At 45.7% G+C, this 19,655-nt stretch overlaps 1 protein-coding gene across 1 annotated transcript in view; it reads left to right on the top strand.

Annotated features, from left to right (window-relative positions):
* The window catches only part of LOC143942702 (NACHT, LRR and PYD domains-containing protein 3-like), a 42,876-nt gene that overhangs the window by 10,574 nt on the left and 12,647 nt on the right, over window positions 1-19,655 (top strand). The window contains exons 2-5 of the mRNA XM_077464082.1: window positions 7,232-7,289; window positions 9,685-9,845; window positions 13,272-13,452; window positions 18,699-18,764. Coding sequence (XP_077320208.1) covers window positions 7,259-7,289; window positions 9,685-9,845; window positions 13,272-13,452; window positions 18,699-18,764 — 439 coding nt within the window. The 5' untranslated portion in view covers window positions 7,232-7,258. The remainder of the gene's footprint in view (window positions 1-7,231; window positions 7,290-9,684; window positions 9,846-13,271; window positions 13,453-18,698; window positions 18,765-19,655) is intronic.

Genomic DNA, 19,655 nt, shown 5'->3' with positions numbered 1-19,655 from the left:
CATTACCAGCCCCCTTACATCAGAGGGTCCCATTACCAGCCCCCTTACATCAGAGTGTCCCATCAGCACCCCCTTACATCAGAGTGTCCCTTCAGCACCCCCTTACATCAGAGTGGCCCATCACCAGCCCCCTTACAACAGAGTGTCCCATCAGCACCCCCTTACATCAGAGGGTCCCATTACCAGCCCCCTTACATCAGAGTGTCCCATCAGCACCCCCTTACAACAGAGTGTCCCATCAGCACCCCTTTACATCAGAGGGTCCCATTACCAGCCCCCTTACATCAGAGTGTCCCATCAGCATCCCCTTACAACAGAGTGTCCCATCAGCACCCCTTTACATCAGAGGGTCCCATTACCAGCCCCCTTACATCAGAGTGTCCCATCAGCACCCCCTTACATCAGAGTGTCCCATCAGCACCCCCTTACATCAGAGTGTCCCATCAGCACCCCCTTACATCAGAGTGGCCCATCACCAGCCCCCTTACATCAGAGTTGCCCACTGAGCCATCGGCCCACCTGGAAACTCCCGGTAGTCCCAATGGCCAGTACATGCCTGCACTTACTGTATATGGAAGTTATCAGGACCAATTTAAAATAAGCAACCTTGTCAATGAGTAAGGATGAGGTTTGGGTTGGTTGCCATCAAGGGGTTCACAGCAAATTCTTACGTGTTCGAGGTTCGTAGACCCAGCCAAATAATGCCGAACTTTACCATAATAATCAAAATGCACCACCTGGCCTTTGAGCTTTGGTCAACTGGCTTATGCCACGTACAAACACGATCGCACATTCCGACAACAAAATCCGTGGGATTTTTTCTGAAGGATGTTGGCTCAAACTTGTCTTGCGTACACACCCAGTCGCACAAATGTTGTCGGAAATTCCGAACGTCGAGAACGCGGTGACGTACGTCGAGCCCTGAGAAAATTGAAGTTCAATAGCCAGTGAGGTTCCTTCTGCTTGATTCCGAGCATGCGTGGAACTTTGTGCGTCGGGAATTGTGTACACACGCTCGGAATTTCCGACAACGGATTTTGTTGTTGGGAAAGTTTGAGATCCAGATCTCAAATTTTTCGCGTCGGAAATTCCGATGGAAGATGTCCGATGGAGCCTACACACGATCGGAAATTCTCGTCGGAAAAAAGCTCTGATGGTTTTGCCGTCAGAATTCTGATGGAATTTCGCTCAAACTGTCTTGCCTACACGCGGTAACACCAAATTCCGACGGTCAATAACACAGCGACATACAACACGTTCGACGGCACTATAAAAGGGAAGTTTAATGCTTCGTTGAATTGTTTACGAGCATGCGTTGGAATTTTGAATGTCGGAATTGCATGGACACGATTGAAAAATCCGATAGAAAGGTTTTCCGTCGGAAAAATTAAGAACAGGCTCTAAAGACCGTCGGAAATGGCAACAGAAAAAAAAACGATGGGCATACACTCGGTCGTAAAATCCGATGAAAAGCTCCCATCGGACTGTTTCCATTGGAAATTCCGGCCATGTGTACGTGGCATTAGGTGTTCGAGGTTCGTGGACCCAGCAAAATAATGCCGAACTTTACCATAATAATCAAAATGCACCGCCTGGCCTTCGAGCTTAGGTCAACTGGCTTATGCCGCATACAGGCAATCGAACATTGATCGCACATTCCGACAACAAAATCCGTGGGATTTTTTTTGCGACGGATGTTGGCTCAAACTTGTCTTGCACACACCCGGTCGCACCAATGTTGTCAGAAATTCTGAACGTCGAGAACGCGGTGACGTACAACACGTGCGACGAGCCCCGAGAAAATTAAAGTTCAATAGCCAGTGTGGCTCCTTCTGCTTGATTCCGAGCATGCGTGGAACTTTGTTGCTTTGGGAATTATGTACACATGATCGGAATTTCCGACAACGGATTTTGTTGTGGGAAAATTTGAGATCCAGATCTCAAATTTTATGTGTCGGAAATTCAGATGGAAGATGTCCGATGGAGCCTACACACGGTCGGAATTTCCGACAGAAAGCTCCCCTCGAAACATTTTCCGTCGGGAAAATCCGACTGTGTGTACGTGGCATTAGACGGGCCAATAAAAAATGGTTTTGGATAAGCCAGGCCCCTTACAAATAAAAGGTTGAGTTCGCAGTAGACAATGATAATGGGCTTTAGCTGTGATAGGCAAAGTATAGACCAGTGATTCTCAGCCAGGGTTCCTCCAAAGGTTGCTAGGGGTTCCTTCAGCGTTGGGCAGTTTCTGCCTCTCAGATAAGTTCCCACCGACACCATTGATCTTTTTATCTATCTGTAAGGAGGTAATTCTTCCCAATGACCACAAGTGTAAGGACCATTCTTTCCACTGACCATCACACTAATGTATCATGAGTTGTAGATTTCTAAAACTTAGCAGGGGTTCCCCGAGACTGGAGAACTATTTCAGGGGTTCCTCTGTGTTGAAAAGGTTGAGAAAGGCTGGTATAGAGAGTAATGGTGATAAGTGGCTAGCAGTTCTACCTGGCAGCACCGGGGTCATCAGTTCAAATCCCAACCACCACACTACCTGCCTGGAGTTTGCATGTTCTCCCTGTGCTTGTATAGGTGTCCTCACATACCGCAAAGACATGCTGGTAGGTTAATTGGCCCTAATGTAAGTATTAATATGAGTTAGGGACCTTAGACTGTAAGCTCCTTGAGGACAGTGACTAGTGTGAATATACTGTATGTATATATATATATATATATATATATATATATATATATATATACCACTTTATTAGGTACACCTGTTCAATTTTTTGGTAGAAAATTTTGCTAATCAGCCAATCAAATGACAGCAACGCAATGCATTTAGGCATCTAAACGTGGTGAAAATGACTTGCTGAAGTTCAAACCCAACATCAGAATGGGTAAGAAAGAGGATTTAAGTGACTTTGAACGTGGCATGGTTGTTGGTGCCAGGCGGGTTGGTCTGAGTACTTCAAAAACTGCTGATCTACTGGGATTTTCATGCACAACCATCTCTCGGGTTTACAGAGAACGGTACGAAAAAGAGAAAATATCCAGTGATCGGCAGTTGTGTGGAGGAAAATGCCTTGTTGATGTCAGAGGTCAGAGGAGAATGGGCAGACTGGTTCCTGATGATAGAAAGGCAACAGTAACTCGTTACAACCAAGGTATGCAGAGTACCATCTCTGAATGCACAAAACATAAAATCTTGAAGCAGGTGGGCTACAGCAGCAGAAGACCACACCGGGCGCCACTCATGTCAGCTAAGAAGAGGAAACTGAGGCTACAAATCACACAGGCTCACCAAAATCGGACAATAGAAGATTGGAAAAACGTTGCCTGGTCTCATGAGTCTCGATTTCAGCTGCGACATTCAGATGGTGGGGTCAGAATTTGGCATAAGCAACATGAAAGCATGGATCCATCCTGCCTTGTATCCACGGTTCAGTCTGGTGGTGTAATGGTGTGGGGGATATTTTCTTGGTACACTTAGGCCGTGTACACACGCGCGGACTGTTTGCCCAACCTTGTTCGTCAAACAGTTTGGGCAAACAGTCCGCTCAAAATTTGCATGAACGGACTTGCCCACACACGAGCGGACTGTTTGACGAACAAGGTTGGGCAAACAGTTCGCTCAACTTTTGAAATGAACGGACTCGCTCACGTAAGGCGGAGGCAAGTCCGCCCATTTCGAGCGCGTGTACAGGTAGGCGGGGCCCGCGAAGGAGACGTCGCGGGCTCCGCCGCCTGGAATGGGCTTAAAGGGGAACCCCAACGCCGAAAAAAATCGGCGTGGGGGTTGCCCCCAAGTCCACACCAGACCCTTGTCCGAGCACGCTACCCGGCCGGCCAGGAAAGGGGGGGCGAGCGAGCGCGCCCCCCCTCCTGAGCCGTACCAGGCCGCGTGCCCTCAACATGGGGGGTGCCTTGGGGAAGGGGGGGCCGCGCGGCCCCCCCACCCCAAAGCACCTTGTCCCCATGTTGATGAGGACAAGGGCCTCTTCCCGACAACCCTGGCCGTTGGTTGTCGGGGTCTGCGGGCGGGGGGCTTATCGGAATCCGGGAGCCCCCTTTAAGAAGGGGGCCCCCGGATACCGGCCCCCCACCCTATGTGAATGAGTATGGGGTACAATGTACCCCTACCCATTCACCTGTGAAGTAAAGTACAAATAAAAACACAACACAGGGGGAAAAAATATTTTATTGCACAGCCGGGGGTCTTCCGTCTTCGGGGGTCTTCTCGCCGGACTCCTCCGCTATGTGTGTGTAGCTCTTTTGCCAGCGGAGGAGTCCGGCTTTCTTCCTCCCCGCCGCCGGCCTCTTCTCCCGACTTCGGGGGTCTTGTCCCCCTCTTCGGTTCTTCTGCCGGGCCACCGCGCCTGGTCCGGTGGCCCGGTCTTCTGTCGCCGTCTTCCGTTCTTCTGTCGCCGCCTTCGGTTCTTCTGCCGGGCCACCGCGCCTTCTTGTAGCTCTTTTACAGGTGGTGGCCCGGTCTTCTGTCGCCGATGTCGTCGCCGCCGCCGCCGCCGCCTTCCGTTCTTGTTCTTCTTCTTGTTCTTCTTCTTCTTCTTCTCCTGGAGATGTTGACTCGACGAGCTCTCCGGCCGGAATGCCGGGGACGCGCTGTGCGGTCACTTATATAGTGACAATGGGGCGGGGTCACATGGTATATGTCACATGGGTTGGTCACATGGTGACCCCGCCCCCTTACGATGTCATAGTCCCCATGTGACATCAACCCATGTGACCAACCCATGTGACATATACCATGTGACCCCGCCCCATTGTCACTATATAAGTGACCGCACAGCGCGTCCCCGGCATTCCGGCCGGAGAGCTCGTCGAGTCAACATCTCCAGGAGAAGAAGAAGAAGAAGAACAAGAAGAAGAACAAGAACGGAAGGCGGCGGCGGCGGCGGCGACGACATCGGCGACAGAAGACCGGGCCACCGCCTGTAAAAGAGCTACAAGAAGGCGCGGTGGCCCGGCAGAAGAACCGAAGGCGGCGACAGAAGAACGGAAGACGGCGACAGAAGACCGGGCCACCGGACCAGGCGCGGTGGCCCGGCAGAAGAACCGAAGAGGGGGACAAGACCCCCGAAGTCGGGAGAAGAGGCCGGCGGCGGGGAGGAAGAAAGCCGGACTCCTCCGCTGGCAAAAGAGCTACACACACATAGCGGAGGAGTCCGGCGAGAAGACCCCCGAAGACGGAAGACCCCCGGCTGTGCAATAAAATATTTTTTCCCCCTGTGTTGTGTTTTTATTTGTACTTTATTTCACAGGTGAATGGGTAGGGGTACATTGTACCCCATACTCATTCACATAGGGTGGGGGGCCGGTATCCGGGGGCCCCCTTCTTAAAGGGGGCTCCCGGATTCCGATAAGCCCCCCGCCCGCAGACCCCGACAACCAACGGCCAGGGTTGTCGGGAAGAGGCCCTTGTCCTCATCAACATGGGGACAAGGTGCTTTGGGGTGGGGGGGCCGCGCGGCCCCCCTTCCCCAAGGCACCCCCCATGTTGAGGGCACGCGGCCTGGTACGGCTCAGGAGGGGGGGCGCGCTCGCTCGCCCCCCCTTTCCTGGCCGGCCGGGTAGCGTGCTCGGACAAGGGTCTGGTGTGGACTTGGGGGCAACCCCCACGCCGATTTTTTTCGGCGTTGGGGTTCCCCTTTAAGCCCATTCCAGGCGGCGGAGCCCGCGACGTCTCCTTCGCGGGCCCCGCCTACCTGTACACGCGCTCGAAATGGGCGGACTTTCCGAGCGGGAACAGTCCGCTCATTTCGAAAGTACAGCGGACAGGCCCACACACGGGCGGACTGTTCGCTCAAACACAGTTTCAGCGGACAGTTTTTCGGAATTTCCGAAAGACTTTGTCCGTCCAACTGTCCGCTGAAACTGTCCGCTGAAAGCCCACACACGAGCGGACTGTCCGCCCAAACACTGTTCAGCGGACAAGGTTGGGCGAACAGTCCGCCCGTGTGTACGCGGCCTTAGGGTTCCTTAGTACCAATTGAGCATTGTTGCTGACCATGTCCATCCCTTTATGACTACAGTGTACCCATCTACTGATGGCTCCTTCCAGCAGGATAATGCACCATATCACAAAGCTCAAATCATCTCACCACTAGACAATGAGGTCACTGTCCTCCAATGGCCTCCACAGTCACCAGATCTCAAACCAATAGAACACCTTTGGGATGTGGTCGAAAGGGAGATTCGCATCATGGATGTGCAGCCGACAAATCTGCAGCAACCTCTTGATGTCATCATGTCACTATGGACCAAAATCTCTGAGGAATGTTTCCAACAACTTGTCTATCCTGAATATATGCCATGATGAATGAAGGCAAAAAGGGGGTCCAACCCGGTACTAGCAAAGTGTACCTAATAAAGTGGCTGGTGAGTGTAAGTACCTGTAATAAATAAATATTTTTTTTTAAAAAGGGACATGCCCAGGCCTCAAGATAGTTCTGTGGACCAAAAACTGGGGATAGCAAGGCTGGGCCCAAATTTACTAGCGACAAAAAGCACAAGATGAGGCTTTACTACAAGTATTAAGATACCGCAGAGGACACAGAAATGCATAGTTGGCCAGAAACAAGACAGTTTTCATTAGGAATAATAAGCCAAGATGCACTAATTAAGAGGTCGCAGTTAATACAGTAGTGTATAATTGGCCAGCAGCATGAGAGTTTTATTAGAGATAGTAGGCCTAACTGGTATATGCCTAACTTTTATTTTTTTCTATTGGCATGGTTGGTGTGGTCAAAGCTCCCAACTGTTCTGATTTCGATAGACTGTCTCTGTTTTGGAACAAAGTCCCCTTATCCCTCTTTGTTCCTCATTTGTCCTTAATTTTGGTCTGATCTATATTGTTGTATATAACATGTACTTTATATCTTTCATCCAATTTCTAAATCGTTGCATTTTTAAGTTCCAAAAGCCAGTATAAAGCACTAGTAGTGGTAAAAAAAAAAAGCATTTGTGGGTTTAGCTAATCGATTTTTTTTGGATTATTCTCCTTTAAAGGAGCATGGCAGGGGACTATCTTGTGAATACACACCTATGCTAATAGGTGTCCCTCGTTCCCTTCTCAAAAAGTTTGGAGGAATGGGTGTGATCAATGTGAATGATATGCTTTGAGGTGTTTAGGTGCATACTGTTCTTGGACTTTTTTTTTTTTTTTTCAACGAATGCAGAGGTGTTCTCCTTATTAATGATAAGCTTTATCTTTCAGTGATAAACATCATATTGATTATGGAAGATGGACCAAACATCTGGAGAACAAGTTGAAGGTTAGTCTCCATCTAGTCCTACATTGTGATATTTCACAAATGATTGCAAAGTTTTAAAGTTAAACTCCAGGCAGATATAAAATACACAATTTAGTGCAGCTCTGTATTCAGTACTACATTCCTATTTTTTAAATGCAAGCCGTGTAAGTACCTGAAATGGAATTGCCCTAGGTGTGCGCACAGGGTGAGTGGGATGTGCCTAAGCACACCCAAATCAACCCATGCACGTTAGCATTATCGCTTTGTGTGCCAGTGGGAAGATCTCCCTCTTATTGGCTCTGGCCTAAGAGAAGTGCTTGTACACTTCGGTTTCTCTGTGGTGGCAGGGAGATCAGTGTGCCAGGGCCATATACACTATATTACCAAAAGTATTGGGACACCCGCCTTTACACGCACATGAACTTTAATGACATCCCAGTCTTAGTCCGTGGGGTTCAATATTGAGTTGGCCCACCTTTTTCAGCTATAACAACTTCAACTCTTCTGGGAAGGCCGTCCACAAGGTTTAGGAGTGTGTCTATGGGAATGTTTGACCATTCTTCCAGAAGCACATTTGTGAGGTCAGGCGCTGATGTTGGACAAGAAGGTCTGGCTCACAGTCTCCACTCTAATTCATCCCAAAGGTGTTCTATCAGGTTGAGATCAAGACTCTGTGTAGGCCAGTCAAGGTTTTCCAACCCAAACTCTTGCTGATCTTGCTTTATGCACTGGTGCGCAGTCAAGTTGGAACAGGAAGGGGCCATCCCCAAACTGTTCCCACAATGTTGGGAGCATAAAATTGTCCAAAATGTCTTGATATGCTGATGCCTTAAAGTGGAAGTAAACCCTCCTATCATTTTCAACCAAGGAAGCTGCCATCTTAGCCTCTGTTTAATCAACTGCCATGATGCTACACATGTGATCAGTTACGACACCAGCCATTGGATGGTTTTATAGTTTGGTTAAGAGCATAACCAATCTGACAGCTACAGTACATTCCTGACACGTGCCGGAAATGTAACATTTTTTTAAACTTAAAATCGATAGGTTTACTTCCACTTCACTGGAACTAAGGGGCCAAGCCAAACCCCTACAAAACAACCCCACACCATAATCCCCCCTCCACCAAATGATTTAGACCAGTGCACAAAGCAAGGTCCATAAAGACATGGGTGAGCGAGTTACGGGTGGAGGAACTTGACTGGCCTGCCCTGACCTTAACCCGATAGAGCGCTTTTTGGATAAATTAGAGCGGAGGCAGCGAGCCAGGGCTTCTCATCCACCTTAGTCCCTGATCTCAAAAATGCGCTTCTGGAAGAATGGTCAAACATTCCCATAGACACACTCCTAAACCTTGTGGACGGCCTTCCCAGAAGAGTTGAAGCTGTTATAGCTGCAAAGGGAGGGCCAACTCAATATTGAACCCTACGGACTAAGACTGGGATGCCATTAAAGATCACGTGGATGTAAAGGCAGACATCCCAATACTTTTGACAATATAGTGTATATGTCAAAACACCCTAATGCACACCCTAATGCACTAGGCTTCGCACACCTATGGGAATTGCTATCAACCTCTCCCAGCCCCTTTACAGCAAGAACAGATTGAGGGAGGGAGAAACAGCCCTAGGAACCAGTCAGGTTTGGTGCAATGCAAGGAGCATGCTAAAAGGAGAAGACATCAGAGTGTCACAAAGATGAACTCATCAGTCCACTCCCTCTCCGTTTATTGCCCAGTCACAGACTTCAGGTGGGAGGGAGACTTGTAAGTGGAAATGAACCTGGAGCAGAGAAAGATCCAGTTTCCCGCCCTGCCAAGTAAGACTGTGCAGCAAAGCTATGTAAATCTCAGGACTGGGTGGACAGGAAAACAGCCAACATCAATGTATTTCATCTGTGTACTTATGCAGCGTACACACGACCGGACTTTTCGACAGCAAAGGTCTGACGGAAATAATCCCTCAGACAATTCGATCGTGTGTGGGCTCCATCGGACCTTTGCTGTCCAAAAATCTGATGGACTTTAGAAATATAACATGTTTCAAATTTTTCCACCGGAACTCTGCCGGACCCAGTTCCTTTCGAGAAATCCGTTCATCTGTATGCTAGTCCGAGAAACTAAAACCGACGCTAGGGCAGCTATTGGCTACTAGCTATGAACTTCCTTATTCTAGTCCAGTCGTACGTCATCACGTTCGAATCCGTCGGACTTTGGTGTGATTGTGTGTGGCCAAGTCCGTTCATTTGGAAAGTCCGTCGGAACTCCGCCGAAAGTCCGTTGGGAAAACAGTCGGACCTAGTCCGTCAAAGTCCGGTCGCGTGTACGCGGCATTACAGTACCTATTTGCTTGAAGTTCTGTTTTATAGTAGGACACACCCTTAGAAATTGCTTGAACGTTTCATTATTGTTACCCAGATGACCTTCAGAAGTTCCGTCAGAAGCTGTCCAAATATGAAATGCATGAGCTGCGGATGATGTATGAATATTTCAGAGATGATCTGGTCTACATTGCTCAGGTCTTAAGCACTCAGAGCTTTTTGGCCGAGCTGAAATCTCAAACTGATCTAAATGCAGAGGTAATGTGACATTGTCCATGACCTGTCTAGTACCGGATAAATCATCAAATGCAGAACATATATCATGTTTTTTAACTGCATATCCAGTATATGTTACACTGTATTGATTGTTTTGCTAACACTTATTTGAGTGCCTTGAAAAAGTATTAATAATCCTTGACATTTTCCACATTTCCATGTTACAACCAAAAATGTAAATGTATTTTATTGGGATTTTATGTGATAGACAAAGTGGCCCATAATTGTGAAGTGGTTAAAAGATAAATGGTTTTCAATTGTTTTTACAAATAAATATGTGAAAAGTGTGGGGGGGCATTTGTATCTCCAGCTCTGTCAGATTGGATGGAGAGCATCAGTGAACAGCAATTGTCAAGTCTTGCCACAGATTCTCAATGGGATTTAGGTCTAGACTTTGACTGGGCCATTCTAACCCATGAATATGCTTTGATCTAAACCATTCCATTGTAGCTCTGGCTGTATGTTTTGGGTCATTGTCCTGCTGGAAGGTGAACCTCCGCCCCGGTCTCAAGTCTTTTGCAGACTCTAACAGGTTTTCTTCCAATATTGTCCTGTATTTGGCTCCATCCATCTTCCCATCAACTCTGACCAGCTTCCCTGTTCCTGCAGAAGAAAAGCCTCCCCACAACATGATGCTACCACCACCATGTTTCACGGTGGGGGTGGTGTGTTCAGGGTGTTGTCCAGTGTTAGTTTTCCGCCACACATAGCATTTTGCTTTTAGGCCAAAAAGTTCAATTTTGGTTTCATTTGACCAGATGACCTTCTTCCACATGTTTGCTGTGTCCCCCACATGGCTTCTCTCAAACTGCAAACGGGACTTCTTTTGGCTTTCTTTCACCAATGGCTTTCTTCTTACCACTCTTCCATAAAGGCCAGTTTTGTGGAGAGCACGACTAATGCCACGTATACACAGTCGGATTTTCCGATGGGAAATGTTGGATGTGAGATTGTTGACTGAAAGTCTGACCTTGTGTACGCTCCATTGACTTTCCGCCAACAAATGTTGGCTAGCAGGTTCTCAAATTTTCCGCCAACAAAACTTTTTTGACATATGTCCACAAGTCTGTCGCACAAAAGTTCACGCGTGCTCGAAATCAAGGACGAGCCGGAAGTGCTTGGTCTTGTAAAACTAGCGTTCGTAATGGAAATATCACGTACGTCTCGAACGTCACTACTTTCATAATTGTTGGCCAACATTTGTGTGACCGTGTGTATGCAAGACAAGTTGGAGCCAACACCCTTCGAACAAAAATCCACGGTTTTGTTGTCGGAAAGTCCGATCGTGTGTACGGGGCATAATAGTTGTCCTGTGGGCAGATTCTTTCACCTGAGCTGTGGATCTCTGCAGCTCCTCCAGAGTTACCATGGACCTCTTGGCCGCTTCTCTGAATGTTCTCCTTGCCCGGCCTGCCAGTTTAGGTGGACGGCCGTGTCTCGATAGGTTTGCAGTTAGGCCATACTCTTTCCATTTTCGGGTGATGGATTGAACAGAGATCCGTGAGATGTTCAAAGCTTTTGATATTTTTTTTATAACCTAACCCTGCTTTAAACTTCTCCACAACTTTATCCCTGACCTGTCTGGTGTGTTCCTTGGCCTTCATGTTGCTTTTTGTTCACTAAGATTCTCCAACAAACATTTGAGGGCTTCACAAAACAGCTTTATTTATACTGAAGGACTCTATTTACTAATTAGGTAATTTCTGACTTGGTTCCACTAGATTTTACTTAGGGGTATCAAAGTAAAGGAGGCTGAATAGAAAGGCACGCCACATTTTTCACATATTTATTTGTAAAAAAAATTTGAAAAACCATTTGTCATTTTCCTTCCACTTCACAATTATGCGTCACTTTGCGTTGGTCTATCACATAAAATCCCAACAAAATACATTTAAGTTTTTGGTTGTAACAAAATGTGGAGCATTTCAAGGGGTATGAATACTGTTTTATGGCACTGTATATATTTACCTAATCTTAACATTTGTTATTATACGTCTCTTACTACCGCTCGCTACGAAAAGGAGCATTACCTAAGCGTCATAAATGACACAATCAAACTATTAACTTTTTCTTCTTCTTTTTTTTTTTTTAAAACTTTACTGAAATGTTACAAATGTTACAAATAGTCAATGTCTTAATTTTTTTTCAGCACACACCCCAGCAGCTCAATGTTGAACGAATAGAATGCAAGGCACAATGGCTTGTCTATGTGTTGGCACAGCATTGGGCAGGGGCGGACTGACCATTGGGCCACTCGGGCACTGCCCGAGGGCCCGTGCCACTAGGGGGCCCCATCAGGGTTGCCAGCCTCAGTAAAACCAGGGAAAGTATGTAAAAATCTGTGTTTTTTTTTACATTTGTTTCTGAAATGTCCCTTACCAACATCCTTTTGGTCTAAAAATCCTTAGCCCTTGTAGACACGGTCAAGGATTCCGACGGAATGTTTCCTATCGGACCATTTTTACGGATATTCCGACTGTGTGTGGTCTCCATCGGACTGTTTCCGTCGGAATATCCGACGGACCAAGTTTTCCAACTTGCCGGTAAAATTTTCAGACAAAATGCTCCTATCGGACATACTCTGATCATGTGTAGCCTACTCCGACGGACAAAGTGCCACGCATGCTCAGATCAAATTCCTAGACCAAAGCTATTGGCTACTAGCCTGAACGTAGTCCTGTCGTAACAAAATAACATCACCACGTTATGTACAATCGGATTTTCCGACAACTTAGTCCGACCGTGTGTATGCAACATCACTTCTGGACCTCTTCCAGAATGAATCCGTCGGAATTACCCCAACGGATTTGGTTGTCGGAATCTCAGACCGTGTGTACAAGGGCTTAGATTATAACTACCCCACCTCTCCAGTACCTTCTCAGCCAATAGAAAAATGTATGTGTATACTGTGTGATTGTATACTGTGTGTGTGTGTGTGTGTTTGTGTATACTGTGTTGCCCCATAATGTCTGATTGCCTGGGGGCCCCATAATCTCCTATTATCCCCATGAGTTGTCAGTCTGCCCCTGGCATTGGGTCATATTAACTGGGACCTCAGCTATGGCCCCATTCACACTTAACAAATGCCCTTGACCCTGTGTAATCACAGGATCAAGGGCAAGCTTGTGAAAATCAGAGCAGAACCAACACTGAGATAATAACTCAGAATATTTTAATCAAATAGAAAAAACAAGTCCCCGTTTGTAATGTGAACGGCAGAAGCCCAGAGGTCAATTTTATATAACTGAATCACTACTCTGTGATCGCTCTTCCTGTTGCGTAATAAAAGAATGACTGTTTATATTTGTGTCCTCGTTGTCCATGCAAGTTTTTATAGTACAGTTATCTAGATTTTGTCTAGAAATTAAAAAAAGTCCTGCCTTTATTAAATCTCAAATGCCTTTCTAGCACTACGAGTCGATGAAAAGAGACCTCGGAGCCTCAGAATTTTCCCAGAGATTGGTACAGGATGTTCTTGATAAAGGAAGAGACGCCATTATAGGATTTTTGGAATGTCTCTATTCCCTACAGACCAATCACCCCAATCACAATTTACTAGCAGTTATTGGTGAAATCCAGCATGTCGAAGGTAACATATTACTCCAGATTATTTTTTATTACATTTTTTTATTTTAAACTCATGCAAAGTTGACTCATACAAAGTTTAGGAAAGTCTCCATAATTGTCAATAACGTGCCAATATATTATATTTTTGGCTATATGATGTTTGGATATATGAAGAAAACCAAGAAAATATATAGAAGGGCCCCTTAATTTCCTCACATATTGCTTCAAAGGTCACAAATAATTTTTCAATTCAATTCACTAGATCAGCCGTTCTCAACCAGGGTTCAGTAGAACCCGAGGGTTTCTCCAGAGGTTGCCAGGGGTTCCTTGAGCTGCGGAAAAATTACCTCCCATCTGATGATGATACCCAGCAGCATGAGCCCAATGATCTTTTATGCCGCGTACACACGATCGGAAATTCGGCCAGCAAAAGACCGATGAGAGCTTTTTGGTCGGAAAATGCGATCGTGTGTGTGCTCCACCGGATTTTTGATTTTGAAAAGATTGAGAGCATGTTCTCAATTTTTCAGTTGGAAAAAGTTCCTATCTGAAAATGCGTTCGTGTGTATGCAATTTCCGATACGCAAAAACTCGCGCATGCTCACATTCAACTACGAGACGGAAGCTATTGGCTACTGGCTATTGAACTTCCTTTTTGTAGTCCCGTCGTATATGTTGTACATCACTGCGTTCTTGACGGTCGGAATTTGGGGTGACCGCGTGTATGCAAGACAGCATGAGCGAAAAAACCATCAGAGCTTTTTCCGACTAAAATTCCTATCGCGTGTACGCGGCATAAGGCTTGATTCACACCTTTAGTGCTTTTTGCATTTTGCAGATTTGCACTGCACAACGTATTTCATAGGAAACCATGTTAAATGGCCTGTAATGCAAATCTGCAAAATGCAAAAAGCACTAAAAATGCATAGGTGTAAATCAAGCCTTAGCCCTTGTACACACGGTCGGAGATTCCGACAACCAAATCCGTCGGATTTTGTCAGACGGATCTTGCGCGAAACTGGTGTTGCATACACATGGTTGTACAAAGTTGTCGGAAAATCCGATCGTTCATAATGTGATGACATAATTTAGTTATGATGGGACTACGTTCAGGCTAGTAGCCACTAGCTTTGGTCTAGGATCTGGATCTGATTTTGTCCGAAACTGTTGCATACACACGGTCGGACATAGTTGTCGGAAAATCTGATCGTTCAGAACGTGATGACGTTATTTCGTTACGACGGGACTATGTTCAGGCTAGTAGCCAATAGTTTGATGTAGGAGTTTGATCTGAGAATGCGTGGCACTTTGTCCGATCGGAGCATTTTGTCGGAAAATATTTCCGGCAAGTTGGAAAACTTGGTCCGTCGGATATTCCGAGGGAAACAGTCCGATGCAGACCACACACAGTCGGAATATCCGACAAGACGCTGCGATCGGACACATTCTGTTGGAATCTCCGATCGTGTGTACAAGGGCTTAGGCTCCATTCACATGAATGCGTTCTTTGATGCTTTTTTGCATTTTGCAGAAATGCAGGGATTTTTTTTTTAACATGGGTGCCTATGGAACACGTTCACATCAATGCATTTTTGTGCCTCTGCGTTTTTGGAAAGGGTCGGGGACTTTTTTTTCCCCACAAAATGCAGCGCTTTTCATGTAGTAAACTTCAATGGACGATTTTACCGCAATTTTATTGCGATTTTGTCGCGATTTGCATTTTGTCTTTTTTTTTACATTCACTGTATATATCTGGTTGCTAAGGAGTGGGTCGGGAAGATGGCCGCTGCTTCCTTAGCAACTGATGAGTCATCAGCTGTCCAACAGGCTTCCACGCTGACAGCTGAATGTAAAACAAAAGAATTGGCAACTAAAAACCTTCATGAAAACAACAGTGTGGGGTCACCCCCAGTCCATTCCAGGCCCTTCGGTCTTGTATGGATTGGAAGGGGACACCCCCACGTCAATTTTTCTTTTAAAGGGCGTGGGGTCCCCCCCAAAATCCATACCAGACCCTTATCCGAGCATGCAGCCTGGCAGGTCAGGAAACGGAAGGGACAAGCGAGCGGCTCCTCTCCTGTGTGGCTCCCCTCCTGAACCAGACTAGGGTGCATGCCCCCCACCCCAAAGCACCTTGCCCCCATGTTGATGGGGACTAGGGCCTCTTCCCGACACACCTGGCCAGTGGTTGTCATGTGGAATATTTTGTACTTTTATCAACTTTAAGACTTTGGGCATTAAATGAATTACATATTCTTAAATTGTTGTAAAGGCAGAATGTTTTTTTTAATCTTAAAAAAATTCTGTGTGCAGCAGCCATAGTTAACAACATTGTAAAAAATGTATAAGGACACTTTTTTGTCTCTAGGCAGAGTCTTATTATAATTAGGAGGCGGGACATTCTGTTGCAGGCGTGGCATAGCAGGGGGAGTAAAAATGCGGTGCGTGAAGCAAAAAATGGGCGGAGTTTAAACTAAATTTTGGATGTGGCTTAAAGGGGGTGTGGTTAGAGTTTGAGATGAAAGCAGGATGGAGGGAGATGGAAGAGAGGGATGGAGAAAGAAAGATGCAGCTTGTTACTTCTCACCGGAGATGCAGCACTCACTTGTCACCAGATACAGCTTGTTACTTGTCACCAGAGATACTTGTCACCAGAGATGCAAAAATACATGCCACGGCAGAACGGACAAAAGAGTTTACGCGTTTCACACTACAAACAGTGCTTAATCATAGCATATAGCATATCATCATCAGCTATGATTAAGCACTGTTTGTAGAGTGAAACGCGTAAGTGCTTTTGCCCGTTCTGCCGTGGCATGTATTTTTGACTACATTTTTTGAATAAGAGGCAAAAAAAATACTTTTTGTGCGGCTGTCCAGAACTTCTTACGGTTTTAATTGCTTTATGCATTGCCAGCAACTGGGCTTCTAAACTGGAGGAGAGGTTTTCTACCTTTGTTTGACCTACCTGGAGCGGTGATATTTCCTTCTCTATGTTGATTTCTGGATCTTGCACACAAGATGCAGCTTACTTGTCACCAGAGATGCAGCTTGCCACCAGATTCTGAGACCTCCATGCTGCTGTTTTTCCAGAGCCACCACTAGAGTTCCAGGGTTGGGACTGGTGATATTGTCCCTGCCGCCATTTTTGCAAAGGGCAGCTCTTGCGGAGGCTGAGGGGAAAAAATAAGAGGCGGAGCCCAGGTGGCAATGAAAGCTGCTGCCCAAAAAAAATGGAGCTGCCACCAAGCCCCCTGCCCCGCAGCCTGGCCCACAACCTGGGCTCAGTCTCTTGTTTCTTCCCCGCCTCGGCCTTAAGGAGAGCTGCTCTTCACAAAAATGGCAGTGACCCCGGATCTCTAGCGGCGACTCTGGCAATTCATCACGGAACACCGGGACGAAACCAATTTCCCGTGAATTTTCCCGGGACATGGTAAGATCGGGATTTAGGTCTCCAGTTTTAGTAAATCAACCCCATAGAGTCATTTACAGTGCCTTGCGAAAGTATTCGGCCCCCTTGAACTTTTCAACCTTTTGCCACATTTCAGGCTTCAAACATAAAGATATAAAATGTTTATTTTTTGTGAAGAATCACCAAAAAGTGGGACACAATTGTGAAGTGGAACGAAATCTATTGGATAATTTAAACTTTTTTAGCAAATAAAAAACTGAAAAGTGGTGCGTGCAAAATTATTCGGCCCCTTTACTTTCAGTGCAGCAAACTCCCTCCAGAAGTTCAGCGAGGATCTCTGAATGATCCAATGTTGTCCTAAATGACTGATGGTGATAAATAGAATCCACCTGTGTGTAATCAAGTCTCTATATAAATGCACCTGCTCTGTGATAGTCTCAGGGTTCTGTTGAAAGCGCAGAGAGCATCATGAAGACCAAGGAACACACCAGGCAGGTCCGTAATACTGTTGTGGAGAAGTTTAAAGCCGGATTTGGATACAAAAAGATTTCCCAAGCTTTAAACATCCCAAGGAGCACTGTGCAAGCGATCATTTTGAAATGGTAGGAGTATCAGACCACTGCAAATCTACCAAGACCTGGCCGTCCCTCTAAACTTTTAGCTCAGACAAGGAGAAGACTGATCAGAGATGCAGCCAAGAGGCCCATGATCACTCTGGATGAACTGCAGAGAACTACAGCTGAGGTAGGGAGAGTCTGTCCATAGGACAACAATCAGTCGTACACTGCACAAATCTGGCCTTTATGGAAGAGTGGCAAGAAGAAAGACATTTCTCAAAGATATCCATAAAAAGTCTCGTCTAAAGTTTGCCACAAGCCACCTGGGAGACACACCAAACATGTGGAAGAAGGTGCTCTGGTCAGATGAAACCAAAATCCAACTTTTTGCCCACAATGCAAAACGATATGTTTGGCGTAAAAGCAACACAGCTCATCACCCTCAACACACCATCCCCACTGTCAAACATGGTGGTGGCAGCATCATGGTTTGGGCCTGCTTTTCTTCAGCAGGGACAGGGAAGATGGTTAAAATTGAGGGGAAGATGGATGCAGCCAAATACAGGACCATTCTGGATGAAAACCTGTTGGAGTCTGCAAAAGACCTGAAACTGGGACGGAGATTTATCTTCCAACAAGACAATGATCCCAAACATACAGCAAAATCTACAAAGGAATGGTTCACAAATAAACATATCCAGATGTTAGAATGGCCAAGTCAAAGTCCAGACCTGAATCCAATCGAGAATCTGTGGAAAGAGCTGAAAACTTCTGTTCACAAACGCTCTCCATCCAACCTCACTGAGCTCCAGCTGTTTTGCAAGGAAGAATGGGCAAGAGTCTCTCGATGTACAAAACTGATAGAGACACCCCAAGCGACTTGCAGCTGTAATCGCAGCAAAAGGTGGCTCTACAAAGTATTAACGCAAGGGGGCCGAATAATTTTGCACGCCCCACTTTTCATTTTTTTATTAGTTAAAAAAGTTTCAAAAATGCAATAGATTTCGTTCCACTTCACAATTGTGTCCCACTTGTTGGTGATTCTTCACAAAAAATAAAAATGTTATGTCTTTATGTTTGAAGCCTGAAATGTGGCAAAAGGTTGAAAAGTTCAAGGGGGCCGAATACTTTCGCAAGGCACTGTAATAATGATTCTTTGGGCGATTACATATCAATTCAATTTAAAATTTTATTTTTTGCGGGAATTCGAGTCTACCCTAAAATGTTTCTAAATGTATGCCAAAATATTTAATTCTTCTGACAATGTCTTCTTTTATCAATTATCTTGTTTTTTTGCAGCTCAGACTATGAAATATGAAATATTACTGGATGAATATGGATACTCATTGTCTCCAGAAATTACAGGTAAACTATTCAACAGCAAAATTAGACTTGTTATATATCTGTACATCAACCTTTATAAGGATACCCTGTGTACTTGAGCAGCTGGTTAAATATCTGTGCCTCTATAACTACGGTTATTTTGGTAACTGGGACAATGCTCTTGTGTCAACAGCTAGGGTTGAGTGAACTTGAGATCATTAATTTCGCTGAACTTTCAGAAAACAATTGGGTAATTTTTCAGAGAAGAAAAAGCCACACTGGTGCAGTACATTCAGTAAAAGATTTACAAGCCATGTACACTTGGCTCTCCCTCTCTGAATTGTACACTTGAAAAAATCCCTCTACCAATATCAAATAGTAGATAAAAAAAAAAAAACAGTAGGGAACGTTATTAAACATATAATTGGCTACTTAGGCATGGGTGATGTCATCGTCCTTCCGGTGAGATCCCGGGTAACGATGAGTATCTGTGATCTTGCTAGAAGATGCTTTATTGTAACTTGGGATATTTATATTTACCTGCCCTTCATTGGGATATCAACTGAAGAATCGTGACTTTATTTCCTGCAGCATGGATGCCAGGGATAAGAATAGTATATTATTTTTTTACCTACAGATATATATATATTGTGACAGTGTGAGTCCACTGTGACGTGTATATACAGAGTTTGAGGCTCTAGAATATCGATTTAGAGCAGAACTGATCTTTTGGGTTTTCTCCAGGTTTTGGTATTCCTGAATTGGGTTCCCGGAGTTTGGAGACTTTGAAGAGCTTTGAGAGGGAGGAAGTCTCCAAACCAGTGTTCAGGTCTTACTGGAGACCAACAGGCTGTGTGTGCAGCCTTTATAATGACAGGCGTAGGCATAGTTTAGGGCTCCCTTTAGAAGACAGGTGTGCTCCACTCAAGAGAC

Source organism: Lithobates pipiens, unplaced genomic scaffold, assembly GCF_037356315.1.
Source record: "Lithobates pipiens isolate NorthernLeopardFrog02 unplaced genomic scaffold, aLitPip1_a1.2 Scaffold_30, whole genome shotgun sequence".
Classification (NCBI taxonomy): Eukaryota; Metazoa; Chordata; class Amphibia; order Anura; family Ranidae; genus Lithobates; species Lithobates pipiens.
The sequence above is the reverse complement of the archived record's forward strand: the minus strand, read 5'-3'. Positions and strand labels throughout refer to the sequence as shown.